Below are 14469 nucleotides of genomic sequence, written 5' to 3'. Positions count from 1 at the left end.
GGCACATACCCCCTGGAGAGACACAAAATCAAATGGGTTAGAGATGGCTTCTGGACTTCTGCCTTGAAGGTCTTCAAAACTTTCCCTTACTTGCAAGTGACAAGCTGTTTGCTTTTTCCTTCTAAGACTTCCCAACAAGATTTAGATTTATTTTCTTCCCCTCAGATGATCATTCTTGGAAAGTATTTTTCTTTCTCTCTTCTAAATTGCTGAAAATCCAAGCTGCGTGATAACAGAGTAAGTTTTGCAGATTTTGTTAAGATGGTGTTTGCACCAGTGGATCTAAACTGTAGAAATTCAGATTTAAAAAAAAGATAGAAATGAAAGTTCTTTTTTCCTTACCTTTATTTCTTTTTCATCAGCTGGGGCTCAGTTTTCTTAACTGCAAGACTTATGGGTTAAAACTCTAAGAAAAAAAGCTAACAAAAATGCAGATGCATTTCTGGGACACCCTCCCCCCCAAAAAAAATCACACCAATAAACCACAAAACGCTGTTGTTTGAATAGTGTATGAGGTCGGGCCAGAATAATACCACCCTGAAAGAGGAATTAGAGAAGCCAAAGTAGGAATTGGGTGACTCAGAAGGTTTTTTTCTTTTCCAAGTATTTATTTATGAAGGGCGGCATGTGGATGAGGGTGATAATAGCAATTGCCCCCAATATTCATCCCTCTTCATTACTCAGACTGGCTTAGGTAGATTCATCTTTTCATTTCTAGATGCAGCTTTTCTACTGAAAGTGGCCATTTCTTGGTGTCACAAAGGTTATAGACAGCAGTGGCCAACCCTAATGCTGTCTGCTGGCCAACTGCTTCTCTTTAGCAATGTGATTTCCACCTGCCTAGTCATAAGTATCTTGTCCAATTCCCAAGTGTCTTTGCATGCTGCCAAGCCTATAAAACATTCTCAGACTTTAAAGAACTGCTTTTATCTTTCATTCTTTGGTGCTGGAGTGCAATAGCTGAATATACATGCATGGAAAGTTGTAATTCTCTGTAGCCTTATTGTTCAAATCTCTCTTTCTGTTCAACGAGGACAGCAAAATTACCTTGTTTTACTGGGAACAAGACATGACTTGTCCCCAGTGATTCCCAGGAAAATTTTAAAACTCCGTGTGCTTTCTCTAAAGTAATTTTTCTGGGACCCATAAACTGTACTTAGTATACACTATGGCACTGTAATTTCCCTCAGTGCTTTTCTGGAGAGCATCAGGTAATTACTTCTTGGCTCTGCTTCTTGCAAGTCATGTAGCTCATGCTCTGTCTGCTTCTGTTTCTCACCACCAGTTTCTAAACAGCAGTCCCAGCCCTTTTTGCATTCTCTTTTAGGCATGTGTCTGATGTGTTCAAAGGGGAGAAATGGAGCAGATTTAGGGTGCTGCTTCATCTTGGTGATCCTAATTGTCAGGGTGCTATAGCCCTCCACAGTAAGTCAAGGAAAACACAGTGTATCAAGCAACTATCCTTAGTTCCCCCCCCTTCTGTTTACAGTGGGAACTGAGAGATGTCTTTATGTAGCTGCTTCATATTTGTGCTGTAAGATCTCTTGTGACTTTTCTTTGAAAAGCAGCTCCAACAGTTCCATTCCTTGCACTGGGAATTTTGGCCATTAATGTCATGTGAATTGTTTGTTGTATTTGGGAAGTTCTTTTTCTTTTTTCCTTGATCTCACAGTCATGGCATTTTGGTTTGGCTTTTGTTTTTATAGTTATTTTCATGCCAAGCATTAACATATTAGATGAAATGCATACATGGTTAAAAAATGCAAAGTGCTGGCTTATGATTATTCATTATGCACTCATTTATTATTTTAAATATTAAGAGTAAGCCAGTATTCAGTTTATCTATTATTAAATAGAGATCCAGGGTGACAGAAAATGCTTTTTAACAATGCATCTGTTTTTTCCTAACTTCAATTGCAGTTTGCATGTATATGCAATGTGACTAATGCAGCAAACTTTGAGCTTCTGTGAGAGCAGGAATATTAATTTGCCTGTTTCCAACTACTTATGAAAATGCATTTTCCCATCAATATTCTTGTTATTAAGCAGTTATATATTGCTTTGCATTTCTGAGCACTTTAGAAAAACCCAAATGCTTTACCTCATGGAAAATGCTAAGGAAAATGCTTTGTCTAGTGGTCATGCAACAAAAAGGGAAGCCAAGATGTTTTTTTTTTTTTAGGTAAAAAACAGTGGTAGAAGAGAATATTGATGAGGAGAATGGCAAAGAAGCATTTTTGAATGTAAGGGGATTGGGTGCATTTGAAATCTGTAGGTTATGATTTCTGCATGCTGATGTAAGTTACTACAGTAATGTATTTTCGCTTGCAGTGCTACTGTTTGCAGAACCCGCGTTGAAAACGAGTTGATCATGTTCAAGTAGATGCCCAAGTGTTGTTACATGTGTACTTGCTGACTTGAGTGATTTACAAGTACGCCAAATGAACAGAAAACTGTGTTTGAGAAACAGGCCTTAGGAAAGCACCAAAAATATTATTTTAGGATCAAATGAGGCTTTCCTCTCACATATGGATTGTGTGTAAATTGCCTTTGCTCCTCCTTTCATATACTTTCTTTCTAGCAGTGTGACCAGCAGATCAAAGATGATCCTGCCACTCTGCTCTCGTTAGACCTAACTTGGAGCATTGTGTGCAGTTCTGGTGTCCTCAACATAAAAAGGACATGGAACTGTTGGAACAGGTCCAGAGGAGAGCCACAAGGACGATCAGGGGCTGGAGCACCTCCTGTATAAAGACAGGCTGAGAAAGTTGGGGCTGTTCAGCCTGGAGAAGAGAAGGCTGCGTGGAGACCTCATAGCAGCCTTCCAGTATCTGAAGGGGGCCTCTAAGGATGCTGGGGGGGACTGTAATGACAGGACAAGGAGTAATGGGTTAAAACTTAAACAGGGGAAGCTTAGATTGGATATAAGGAGGAAGTTCTTTCCTGTAAGGGTGGTGAGGCACTGGAATGGGTTGCCCAGGGAAGCTGTGAATGCTCCATCCCTGGCAGTGTTCAAGACCAGGTTGGACAGAGCCTTGGGTGACATGGTTTAGTGTGAGGTGTCCCTGCCCATGGCAGGGTGGTTGGAACTAGATGATTTTAAGGTCCTTTACAACCCTAGATATTCTACAATTCTACTGTTATAACTGCCAGTATTCTCATTTTGAGGGAGTTGCCAGGTCATGTAGCTCTCCTCAAGGGAAGAATTTATATGTTCAAACCCCATCATGCACAATTGGTGAAAACCTAAGACTAGTCTGAAACTGGCAATAGAAGTGCTCTGGAAAAGGCAAGAATAAGGCCTGAACCTGGGTGGAGTTGTGTGTTATTCAGACCCCGAAGGTGTTAACAGTGCTGTAACCATGGGATGGCTTTTAGGGCTTTATGGACTAATGTGATTTAAAAACTGTATGAAATGTCAGTGTGAAACTACTGACAGAAGCTTAAAAATTGTGGAAACAAGGAAAATTGAGAGGGAAGGACTGCTTTTGACAGGCTTTAAAAGGGGAATATGCATGAATGCTCATACCAGGGTCTTTAAAACTTCAGGTTTGTATCTGTTGGATGACTTATGGGGAAACTGAATTTCTGCACCCTGAGGTACTACAGAGAGCTTGAGTGATAACAACAACTTAAAAAAGCTATTTTACTCTGAAAGAAACCTGCTTTTTCTTCTTTTTGTATCAGCAAATTGAACATAACCAGGGAGCTGTTCATGTTATTGGTCTAGATGTCACTATCTAAATAAGAAATTGCTGTTTTTTATTTCAGCTTCTCCTGAAGAGCTGGCACTCTTCTAGGAGATGGGAGTAGATTCTTTCCTTTCTGTAATTACCTGGTGACAATGGTAAAGAATAGGAATATCATGGCTCAAAGGAAATATAGTTGCAAAAGAATACATGAAACCAGCGAGTCTGTATAGAGCCTTTATTAATGGTGATGCTGCAAGTGAAAGACAAAATTCATCTTGATTCTGAGTCAGGGATTAACTTTTCAGAACTGCTTGTGTGAAGCTCAACTCCTGCCATCTCCTTTTTTAATGTAATTAAATTGCTTCAGACTTATTGCATGAGACAGCAAATATGAACTTAATGCTTTCAAAACCTGTTTTGCGAAAACCAAGCCTTTTTAAACAGCAGCAGGACAAGAGAAAACACTTGTAACCGGTAGGAAACTGATTTCCTTCTCCAGCAAGAATACTTAAGGAATACATAAGGGAATTAGGAAGAAATATAAAGTTTGGGGGGTGTTTGCCTGCACAGGGCTGTTGGTACACCCGGATGACCCAAAGGAGTTGAGAAAAATTGTATGCCCACTTGAGGTCAGCAGTAGTTTTGTAAGATATATTTACATACGCCTATAATTTTTGGAATGTGTATTCTGGGCACTTAGTCATAGTTTCTCTTTGTTAAGATCTTCGTGGGTATTTAAAAGCTTGCTGTCTGTTGTAACTAATCCGTTCACTGTTGGTTTCAATGGTTAAGACAGTGACTACAAGAGGGTAAGAGTTAGGACCAAGAGCTGTGTGAAACGGCATAAAGCTTTAAGTATAGATTTCCAGAGTTATGTAAATCTAGAAAATTGAAAGGGGACAGTCTCATTAGCCTGAACAGTGGTTACGTCAGCTCCCAAAAGTGGAAGCAGGTTTGGTGTTGTGGAACAATTTCAAGGAAGGCAAGTTGCTGTCAGGTGGGGGACTGGCAGTTTAGCAGGCAGCAGTGGCCTCTCTCGTTTTCAGGGTGGTAGTGCTGATTTGGGATCCAGGAGTGAGGTCCAGTGGAATGTCTTCCTGGAAAATATCCCAAAGCACTATGGAATAGGATGCAGCTATTTAGCCTCATGCCTCTTCCAGTTCTCAGTGAGCTCCCTCACCTTAATTGTCTCAATGTTCCCCTGAAAATTGAGATAAATACAGCATTCCTCAAGGCTGTGAATCCAGAAGCAGAAGATGTGATCTGAGGAGCTGGCAGTTTGCAGACCTAGCAGAAACTGGAAAGGACAATTTAAAGTCAGCGGGGTGCTGACTGATGCTTGGAGGGAAGGAAGGGGGGCAGGGCTGGAAAGTCTGACAATGACCAGTCTTTTTTGTAGGAGAGAGTCCTGACTGTGGGTGGATATGCATCTTTCTTGTTGCACACCCAACTCGGAGGGTAGCTCCCAGTGCATCCATCATCTTTGGAACATGCTTGCTGTCCCAAGGCTGCACTGGAAGTGGTACATAAGCATGCTCATTTCCCGAACCTCTCTGCTGCCCTAGTTCTCGCTCTAGAGTGGCTCTACTTCAAGCTGCAGAGCTATTCAAATGATCGTTTTCCTCTGACACGTAAATCTGTGGAAAGGAACTGGTCAGTAATGCCCTATTTCTGCTCAAAGGGAAAACAAGAAGTGAAATAGTATTTTAGTTAAAACAGGCTTGTTGCTCACAAGCACCGATTTCCCATCTTCCTCCCACGGTGGTCAGAGCTGCTGCAGCCCATTGTTTTGAGTTCTGCAGGTGCTCATCAACTTTGCTGCTTATGGCAGCACTGAATGAGTCAGACAGGATAGGCTGAGCAGACTTTTATTTAGATTCATATCCTGGCACACAGGAGCGGCTGAAAAAGATATTGTGAAAGCTACAGAGTGAGCTTTAAAGCTCCTTTATAAAGTCTCCATTGCAGGAGACTTTTAAACCTTCCCTGACTGGAAGTCAGGAGAGAAAGGACAGATTTTGTCAGGCAGCGGTGTCCAGTCTTCTTTGCGGTTGTAGCACTAAGTCACAGGGTTCACTCTGAGCTAAAACGTGTGGTGTTTTGTCTTTACTGATCCAAAAGGAAGGATGTTGTAGAACCCGAGACGCCTTTTTAGGTGCTTACCTTAATTTTCTAGCATAAAAGTATCACACACAGTTTTATCCTTGTATTCAACATTTCCCTTGAATTCACACACCATTTTCCATGGCAGATGGCAACTAGCTCAGCTTTCATTCTGCTGAATTAAACAAGCCATGCTCTGGTAACCTCCTAAAACAGACTGTTCTTTTCCTTAACTAGCAAGTCTTCTCTGTACATGCTAGATTAGCTGCCTCTCACTCTCCAGTTACAGGTCTTAAGTGTTTGCTTTTTCTTGCCATTGCATTGTATTGGTAATGATGCTTATTGTGGAGCTGTTGATTGCAATCACATCTTTCTCTTCCTCAGTCACTTCCATATGATGATCTCATGTATCAATCTATCAGGTCATTCCTTTTTAGCAGTAATCCTTTTTCTTCTAAAATCTTTAAAGGAAAAGATTAGTTCCAACAATAATACCCCACATTGTCATCGGTAACCTCCCTCAGCACAGTGCATCCCGTTCAGCTCAGCGCTGTTCCCTCCTTGTGCTTGTGCTTTACCTGCATTGAAGTTCTCCTATACCCTAGTCTTTTCCAGAACCAGTCATAATTGCCATTTCAGGCATTTCACTGAAGCCCATTATTCAGTATCAGCCATGAAACATTTCCATTGCCCAGCACATAGCATCTCAAAAAAGGCAGACATCAGCTGCCAGTATTAAGCTTGCATTTGATCTTGCTTATATCCATGTCTTGGTTATAAACTCTTTTTCTTACATACCCTTGAGGTGAAAGTTGCAGGCCTGCATTTTCCTGGAGAACAGTTTTCATTTGGCTTTTCTGAATCGTGGAACATTTCTAGGAAATGGAAGAATTCTCTTAGCTTTTCTCTAGCCATCTGGTACCATGTTTACTGTCACAACTGCAACTCCGTGTTCCACTTCTTTCAGTTTTCAAGCCTCTGGGATCCGAGAGCACTTGCAGATCTTGACTTTCCCAATACTTCACTTGAGGTAATTTCCACTTGTCATTCCCATTATTTGTCCTGCCTCCTCCCTCCTCACCCCACAATTAATATTATCACTGGAAAAGCAATGACAAATTCCTGATTATAAACGTCAGTTATATTTATTTAATAGTGATCCATATTGAGCATAAAAACATAGCAGAACTTGTCTAAGGTTTTATCCAGGACAAATTCCCCTCGAGTAGCCTGGTATGAAAATGGATTTATCATTGCAAGGCTTTCTTTAAGATTACCAGTCCTTGGATTTAGATCCTTATTAAGCTTATGCTGCTGAACAGGCACCCCTGGAAAAAAATTTTGGAAGCGGCTACTTCTGTTCCTCCAGATGGTTACTAAAATAACTGGGAAGTCCAGATTTCTGAGTGCTATGCTTAAATCTACCAGTGACTACGCGTGACCTTAAGCGAGTCTCTTTATGCAGCTGTTAGTGCATGGACATTTAACGGCAGGAAGCATTCCGGAACACCCGGCACCTGGAATCCTCAGGGAAGGAGGATTCTTGCCTGTAGCCCCCCTGCTTCCCCCTTCTCTTCCCGCCGTACTTCCTACCCCTATTTTCCTTCGGGCGCGCGAGCATCTTGGAGCACCGGGATTACTTCCCTGCTCCCCCGCGGACCGAGGCTGCCTGCTCTGCAGCTCCCCTGCCTTTCGTTTTCCCCTGGCTTTATTTCCGAGTCCCGCTGCTGTGTGACTGTGGGCAGCGCCAGGATTAGGCCGCAGATCCGCCCTCTGCATCGCCCTGGCCGCTTTCCAGGCTCATCCTCACCCAGGCGACCGCGGGCTGCGGTCACCTTGGGCGAAACGGCTCCGACCGGTGCTGGGGGCGGCTGCGCTCCGACAGGCCTTCACCGGGACTGGGGCCCTGTGGGGGAGCAGGGTGGGCGGGGCAAGGAGAGCGGTGCTGGCCGCCGATAGGCCGGTGGGCGGGGAGGGGCGGTGCGGTCAGGGCGGTGCTGGTCGCCGATAGGCCGGTGGGCGGGGAGGGGCGGGGCGGGCGCAGGCTGCGGCCTCGCGCGGCTGCCTCAGCAGCGGGCGGGCGCGGGAGGCCCCAGTGGGGCTGAGGCTGTGGTCGAGGAGAGCAGGTGCGGTTTGGGGAGGGACAGGGTGGCGGCCGTGTCCCCACACCTCCCGTGGGGAGCGGGGTGGGCACCGGAGGCCTGCTACCGATGGCCCGGCATCCCTCTGCGCGGGGTGGTGGCGCGGGGGCACCCGCAGAGGGTGGGCCGCGGCTGACCCTGGCCCCCGCCGCAGTTACCGCTTGTCAGCTGCGAGCGCGCACACGGCACCTGGCGGGGCCGCCCGGTGGGCCGGGGTTGCGAGGAGCAGGGCGGGAGCACCGTGTGGGGAACGGGGAGGCCCCGGCTCCGCGAGGCCTTAGCGCGTCTCTGTTTCCCCCTCACCTCAGCCCGCTGAGGCTCCGGAGGTTCAGTGTGGTATCACCCCTTGGTCGCGTCCGAGCGGGACCTGCCGCGGGAGGTAGCGCGGGAGGCTTTGGGCTGGCAGAGCCAGCCGGGGCAGCTCTGAAACCCGGGCTTGTTTAAACTTCATGTGAACAAAACAAAGCTCCGTGTTGCGAGAGGGCCCCGCACACCAGTGGAGAAACCAGTCTGAGTGAACCTGTGTACGCGGAATAGGTCTGCCACTCGCGCCGTGTGTCCTACGGAGCGAGGAGACAGTGTATGTGCAGGGCTCGTTCTCTGAACTCAGTTTTGCTTCATGAGCACGTAGAAGTACACGATAAGTAGTCCATTATACGTGGGTTTTGTCAAAAATGGCATCACGTTTGTAACAAGTTGTGCTGTCGAAGCCCCATTACAATTGCATTTCAGCACTTGAAGTGCTTTAGCATTTTCCAGGGTTTTTGTACAACTTGAAAGAAAACTTTGTGTGCTTTAACACAAGTTGCAAATTAAGAAATCTGGAGTACATGAAAAACCTGGATCTTGTATTATACACCTTTTTTATGCAGGGGTTCTATGCACTTCTCTGTAATGTATGGATATCAGGAAACCTGTAGCTGCTTTTCAGCCTTGTCGGTGTAGGTGGATGTGCATCTGAGCGCTCTTCCAAGTGTTTTATTTTTTTTTTCCCTAGTGTTACTTCTGTTTTTCATTTTCAGGTTTAATTCAGTTGGAAGAACGTATGGCTGGCAGATCGTAATTCTCATGCTCTCTGCTGTACTAAACTATGCTTCTTGGTAGTTTGGCAGTGCTGTGAACAGGCAAATTGTCCTTTCGTTCATTGAATTTCTCTGTTTCTTTCTGTCTAAACTCATCTTATGAATGCAGAGAAATCATTGCTCTTCTGGAAGCCCTTTGGTGCCATTTCTCTTAGGACATCCTGCCTTAGCCTGTATGTATTGGATATTTTTAATACGTCAGGCAGTTATGTGTTTGCACAGAGCAGAAGTCGCTATTAGGATCATACCTGTTTGCCTTTTCCCTTTCTTTGAAAGTTTTCAATCTTGTGCTTTCCAGGTGTACGTGTTTGACATTAACAGGCTGTGATGTTCTTACACCTGAGCTAGCAGTTTCTGGAAGTAGTCATGGTTGCAAAGCGTGTTGCCTTGATTGCATAGCTCAGTACTGTATGATGGCATGGTAATATATTCCTAGATGCAAGTTAAAATTCCATGGTGTAAGGATGTGCACGCAGGTCTGGGGGTGTTGGCACTGGTATAGATAAGACATGTGAAGCCACTGGTTGGCTCATGCATTGTAGCACTTGGGTGTCACCTACCCAACAACAGGGATTGTTTCCCTGCTTGCTTTGCTTTGGTAGTGTCTGTGCTGAGCTCCTTTCACTCATGTGACAGATTGTATTCTCCTGCTTGTTTCCGTAGTAAAAGATGCCCTAAATACTTGCATCACACAGATTCTGTTCTGTTCAGTTTGCTTTTCTGTGTGAAGTAAACTTTTTTGTATTAATTTTCGAATGCCTCTGTTGATTTCAAGTTCTGGCAACTTTTGTCATCATACTTTACGCACCTCACCTCTTCCTGTTACCATCTACTCAGTCAGGTCTGGCTACTTTTCATTGTCTTTCTTTCGTTTCCTCAGTGTTGCACCAGCAGTGCTGTACAAAAAGCTTGTAATTCCTTTCATGTCTTTTTCTAACTTAAGTTTCAGCTGTTCTCTTTTCTATAGTCAAGCACATTACTTGTTCCTTTGTGCATTTGGTGAGAGTGTCTGATGTGCTACCTGTGAAAAACTGTTGTGGATTCTTGTGTTTTACAAAGCTTTGGTTTGGTTTGCAATAGCCTCTGAACAAATATCAGATGGTAGCCAATTTATTTCACTGTTGCCCTACCAAAGAGATTTAGTGACTTGCAGCCTAAGAGGCTTTCTGGTCCCTCTTACAAGAAAGCTGTTGCTGTCATGTTTATCATGACTGTAAAGCCATCCAGAATATAAACTCTTTAACTTTTTATTACTGGATGAAAATAATAATTGAAATAATTTGGTGATATTTTGGCCTTGTTGAATTTAAGAATGCTTAAGCCAATGCAGTTTGATAATGCTGTGGGAGGAATTAGTCCTGCCGTCCCAGTGGCTTCTTCCTTGATCTTCCCTTTATGCCAGCAAATGCATTTGTACAGCTGCATAAGACTGAAGAAATAAATTAGTTGGAGAAAACCACCCATTTTTCATGTGGACCTCTTTTCCAAGTTAAGGACAGGGTGAACTGTGCATGGTGTGCAAGCAGAGGATGTTTTCATTTATTTACTTCAAGATTATCATCTGTAATCCACTGTTAAAATGCCTTTTATATTACAGTGTAGATTATGTGAGGTTCCCAAACAGCACAGCAATATCTGGAGGAATGTTAGAATGAATCAATTCACGTAGCTGCTTGTGCGTAAGAAACAAAACCCAAATTAACTCTCAAAAGCAGACTGCATTTTATTTCTCCTGTTTACTCATGTATAAAGGTTAAATGTAAAAAAAACCCCAAATATGCCTTAAAGCTCCACGAATTCTTTCTGCCACGCAAAGTGGCTGAACAAATTCCTGAGTAAAGAGCACTGTATAGCAGTCTGCAGAATACAAATTTAGGTTGTTTAGCAGAAGCACTGCTTTTACCCTGAGTATTTAATGATAAAAATTTAAGACGCAGAACTTCAGGTTTTCAGTTGTGAGATGTAGCTTCCAGTAGTGCAATAATGCTTGTTTTTATTCAGAGTAACGTGTTTTGTTACTGAATTTCCCAACTAGATGTCTTACAAGTGGTAGCAGCTCTCCTAATCTTAGCCTGTGAACTGTAACTGGAACATGACTTGGCCTGGTTGTTAGAAAATGTCACTATAGCTCTGTATGGCTATTTAATCTTTCTTCTCTCTTCTAGGTTGCTCTAAGGCCGGAAAAGTTGACTGGAAACAACACTGGGGTGGAGGTTTACAACACTGTGGTAAGTAAGCTATTTCAAAAACAGGGGAGAAGCTGGGAAAGGAGCTGATACGGAATCATGAGTCCAGGAGTGAGTCACTTGGTGATGAATTGTCTGCAGCTTTGCGTGGGAAGATGAAAGAGCTGAGAATCTGAAAAGAGGAGAGAGCGGTAGCTGGTAGCATGTTCTTGCTCATGGTGAAGGAAAGGAATATGCATGCAGATTATGAAGACAGGTACTTGATGCTTCACATTTTCATAAAGCTGCAAAACACACTAATCCATTCATCATCACCCTGTGGTTGCTCATTACAGCATTACCGCAAAAGTGGAAAACTGGGGGAAGTACCATGTTTTCCATTAATAACATGCAAGTTTAGTGGTGAAGTCCAAACTAGAGGTTGACTGTCCTTGACACCACACTCTACTAGCTTTTACTAATTCATTGTATTAGTTTGCAAGAATGTAAATCGTAGTAATAGTTTGTGCTTGCAAAAAGGAAAGATTTTGGTCTCATTGCATATTATATCATACTATGATAGCACTAATCCGAAGTATTTCTAATGAGGTTATATGTTATTTCTTTCTAAAGTGGCTTTTAGAAGATGACCATAGAGGATCTCCCAGAACCTTCCTTAGAAGGCGATTCCCTCATTGAAAGAGAAAGGTTCTTAAACTCTGAAACATCTGTTACTTTTTCTGTGGCTGCAGCACCGATGCCTTCAGACTGTGGTATGTACTTTGAACAGTAAATTTATGATCAGTAGAGAATAGATTTGAGTAATGAATTTTAAGAAAAGCTATCAACTCTGAAATTATTCTTTATTTTTAGAAAAAGCTTATCAAATGACTTCTCTGTTATTTTTGAAGGAAATGAAAGATGAAGACCCATGCTTTTTCTATTTTATTGCATCAAATTTAAATTGTAATATTCTTTTTCTTCTTACTTTTCTTCTGCGTATGTGTGTGGTTAGATACTTTTAGTTTTTTTACATCTCGTTGTACAACTGGATATTGTGTTAAGATATAGGATTTCAGTCATTTAATATAAGTAAGTATCCACATCACATTTAAAACCTCCAGAGGTACACGTTTTCTTGTGCTTTCAGTATGTAAACAATAGACTATGGGGGTGTTTCTGTTGGAAGTGTAGATGTTTGTGGTAAGGACTGTGAAATCGGTGTTAGAATATTCTAGCAAGTGCCAAGTGATCAGCTTTCGAAATAATGTTGAATTGGCTTTTTAAATTACAGTATTTGAAGCAGGATATATAACATTTAAATGTCATGGGATGAGGATCTTCATAGACAGCTACAGTTATAATGTTTTTGAATATTGCAGATGTCAATAGCATCTATATAACTTAATAATTACTGCCTCCACCTCTAATTTTTTTCCTGCTGTGCATTGATTACAGCAGTCAACTATATTCAGGAACCATAAATATATGTAATGTTCTGTCTTTGACAGACTCCGCATTCTTGAGACCCATTTGATGAGTTAGAACAAGTTGGAAATTCAGCAGTTCAATACACTGTATTTTAGTATACAGCATGTGTCTTTACATGGTTTATCCCTTTCTCATAACCTCTCCATCCTATTCTACTCTACGTACTGCCAACATTTATTCTGTTCTGCTTTTGTATCCCTTAGAAAATTTTTTCATTTGCCCTTCTTTAAATATTTTTGTGCTGTATTATCTTCTGATAACATTGCAATATCACCGTTATCTGTCCTACTTGGTCTGTGCCTACTGACTGAATAAAAAGAATGCTTTTATAGGAGGTCACTGTCACCTGTGTAATAGTAATATTAGAGAATTTGGGTAAAGAAGGTTGAACCACCACAGAAAAAGATTCTTGTTTGTTACGTTAAGTGCATTTATTTTTCCTTAATACAGTTGTGATCAATGCATGAAAAAGGTGGAGAAAGTAATGTTTTAAATTATTTAGATGCCATTGTCTACTTTTATGGAGTTTTTTATTTTGACAGATTTTCTGTTGTATTTCTGTAATGTTTGAAAACACTGCAGCTGATCCCTGTTAAGCACTTACAATGGTTGTTATTAATGCTTAAAGTGTTCTCAGGTGTTTTACCTTAGCATGCTGATTGTGAGTCTGCTAGAGTTGATTTCTGATACATAAGTTAGCTCAGGTTTGCAGTTAGAAACGTTCGTGGTAGGGTAAGAATCATGTATGTTGTGTAAGATTGTTAATCATATTGGTTAGGTCATAGAATCATAGAATAGTTTGAGTTAGAAGGGACCTTCAAAGGTCATCTAATCCAGTCTTCCTGCAATGAGCAGGGGCATCTTCAACTAGATCAGGTTGCTCAGTTGTCTGTTTACTTCATAGCTTTCAGCAATATGTCAGCTGTGGTTTATATGGAACTCAGATATAAATCAGTACATCTATGTCAGTGCATGGGACGTAGGTAAGAAGCACTTTTTGTGTAGTGCTGGGAGATAAGGGGTTTGGGATTTTTGTATGCTTGGTGCATGTAAGAATTCATGCTAAGTATCAGTGAAGTTGTCCTCATTTTCATTCTCGTTGAATCAAGGCAATGCAGTTAGAAGAACTGTAGGTAGCCAGGGAGCAAGGTCCATTTGTGCTTTTATCTGTTAATGGAATCTAGAAGTGTGGTATGCTGTTTCTGAGGAAAGGTGATGGTGATTGGTTCAGAGGTACTTTACACCACGCCATACACCTAGATGCTCTGTTTTACTTAACCTGCATGTCTCTTCTGAGAGCCTTCTGTCTGTGATTGATGTAAGCTGACATTGTACATCCATTTGAAACCTTTTGAGAAGGCAATTCCCCAATGGCTACAGTGGGGGTTAAAAGTTCAGTGTTTTCCATGATTCAGTCATTTGCTGATGACAGCAGGTTCTGCTTCCGTTCCCTCTCCTAATAGCTGTTGCTATCCAGATTCTTTTACATAGTTTTCCAGAATTGGAAGAAATTCTTCAAATTTAAAATACAGTATATGTATATACATAGGCACACAGATATAAATAACATGAAATATCATGCTTTAATAACAAGGTAGTTTTCACACCTATACTTTGGGTTACCTGAAGTGACGTGAAGCTTAAAATCTAAAAAATAGGTATATTTTTCTGATCTTTGTTCCGTGGCTTAATTTTTAAAGATGTTTGTTACCTGCATCTGCCATCAGCTGGGATTGGTACATTTGTGAACTGTCTGAAGATAAGGGAGGCCATAGAACACCTACCTGATCTGTGC

At 42.1% G+C, this 14469-nt stretch overlaps 1 protein-coding gene across 5 annotated transcripts in view; it reads left to right on the top strand.

Moving 5' to 3' along the window:
• Positions 1 to 14469, top strand: part of CLIP4 (CAP-Gly domain containing linker protein family member 4) — a 97975-nt gene that overhangs the window by 59982 nt on the left and 23524 nt on the right. For 3 of the 5 annotated variants that reach the window (XM_061475378.1, XM_061475377.1, XM_061475374.1), the window contains exons 7-8: positions 11184 to 11246; positions 11817 to 11956. In XM_061475378.1, the coding sequence (XP_061331362.1) occupies positions 11830 to 11956 (127 nt within the window). In that variant the 5' untranslated portion in view covers positions 11184 to 11246; positions 11817 to 11829. Of the gene's footprint in view, positions 1 to 7836; positions 7922 to 11183; positions 11247 to 11345; positions 11461 to 11816; positions 11957 to 14469 lie in introns of those variants that run through there. The other 2 variants (XM_061475376.1, XM_061475375.1) reach the window with 2 other exon arrangements.

The sequence above is a fragment of the Pezoporus flaviventris genome, unplaced genomic scaffold (genome assembly GCF_033815535.1).
Source record: "Pezoporus flaviventris isolate CSIRO_AGI_PZ_B2104156 unplaced genomic scaffold, CSIRO_AGI_Pfla_v1 ptg000083l, whole genome shotgun sequence".
Classification (NCBI taxonomy): Eukaryota; Metazoa; Chordata; class Aves; order Psittaciformes; family Psittacidae; genus Pezoporus; species Pezoporus flaviventris.
The sequence above is the reverse complement of the archived record's forward strand: the minus strand, read 5'-3'. Positions and strand labels throughout refer to the sequence as shown.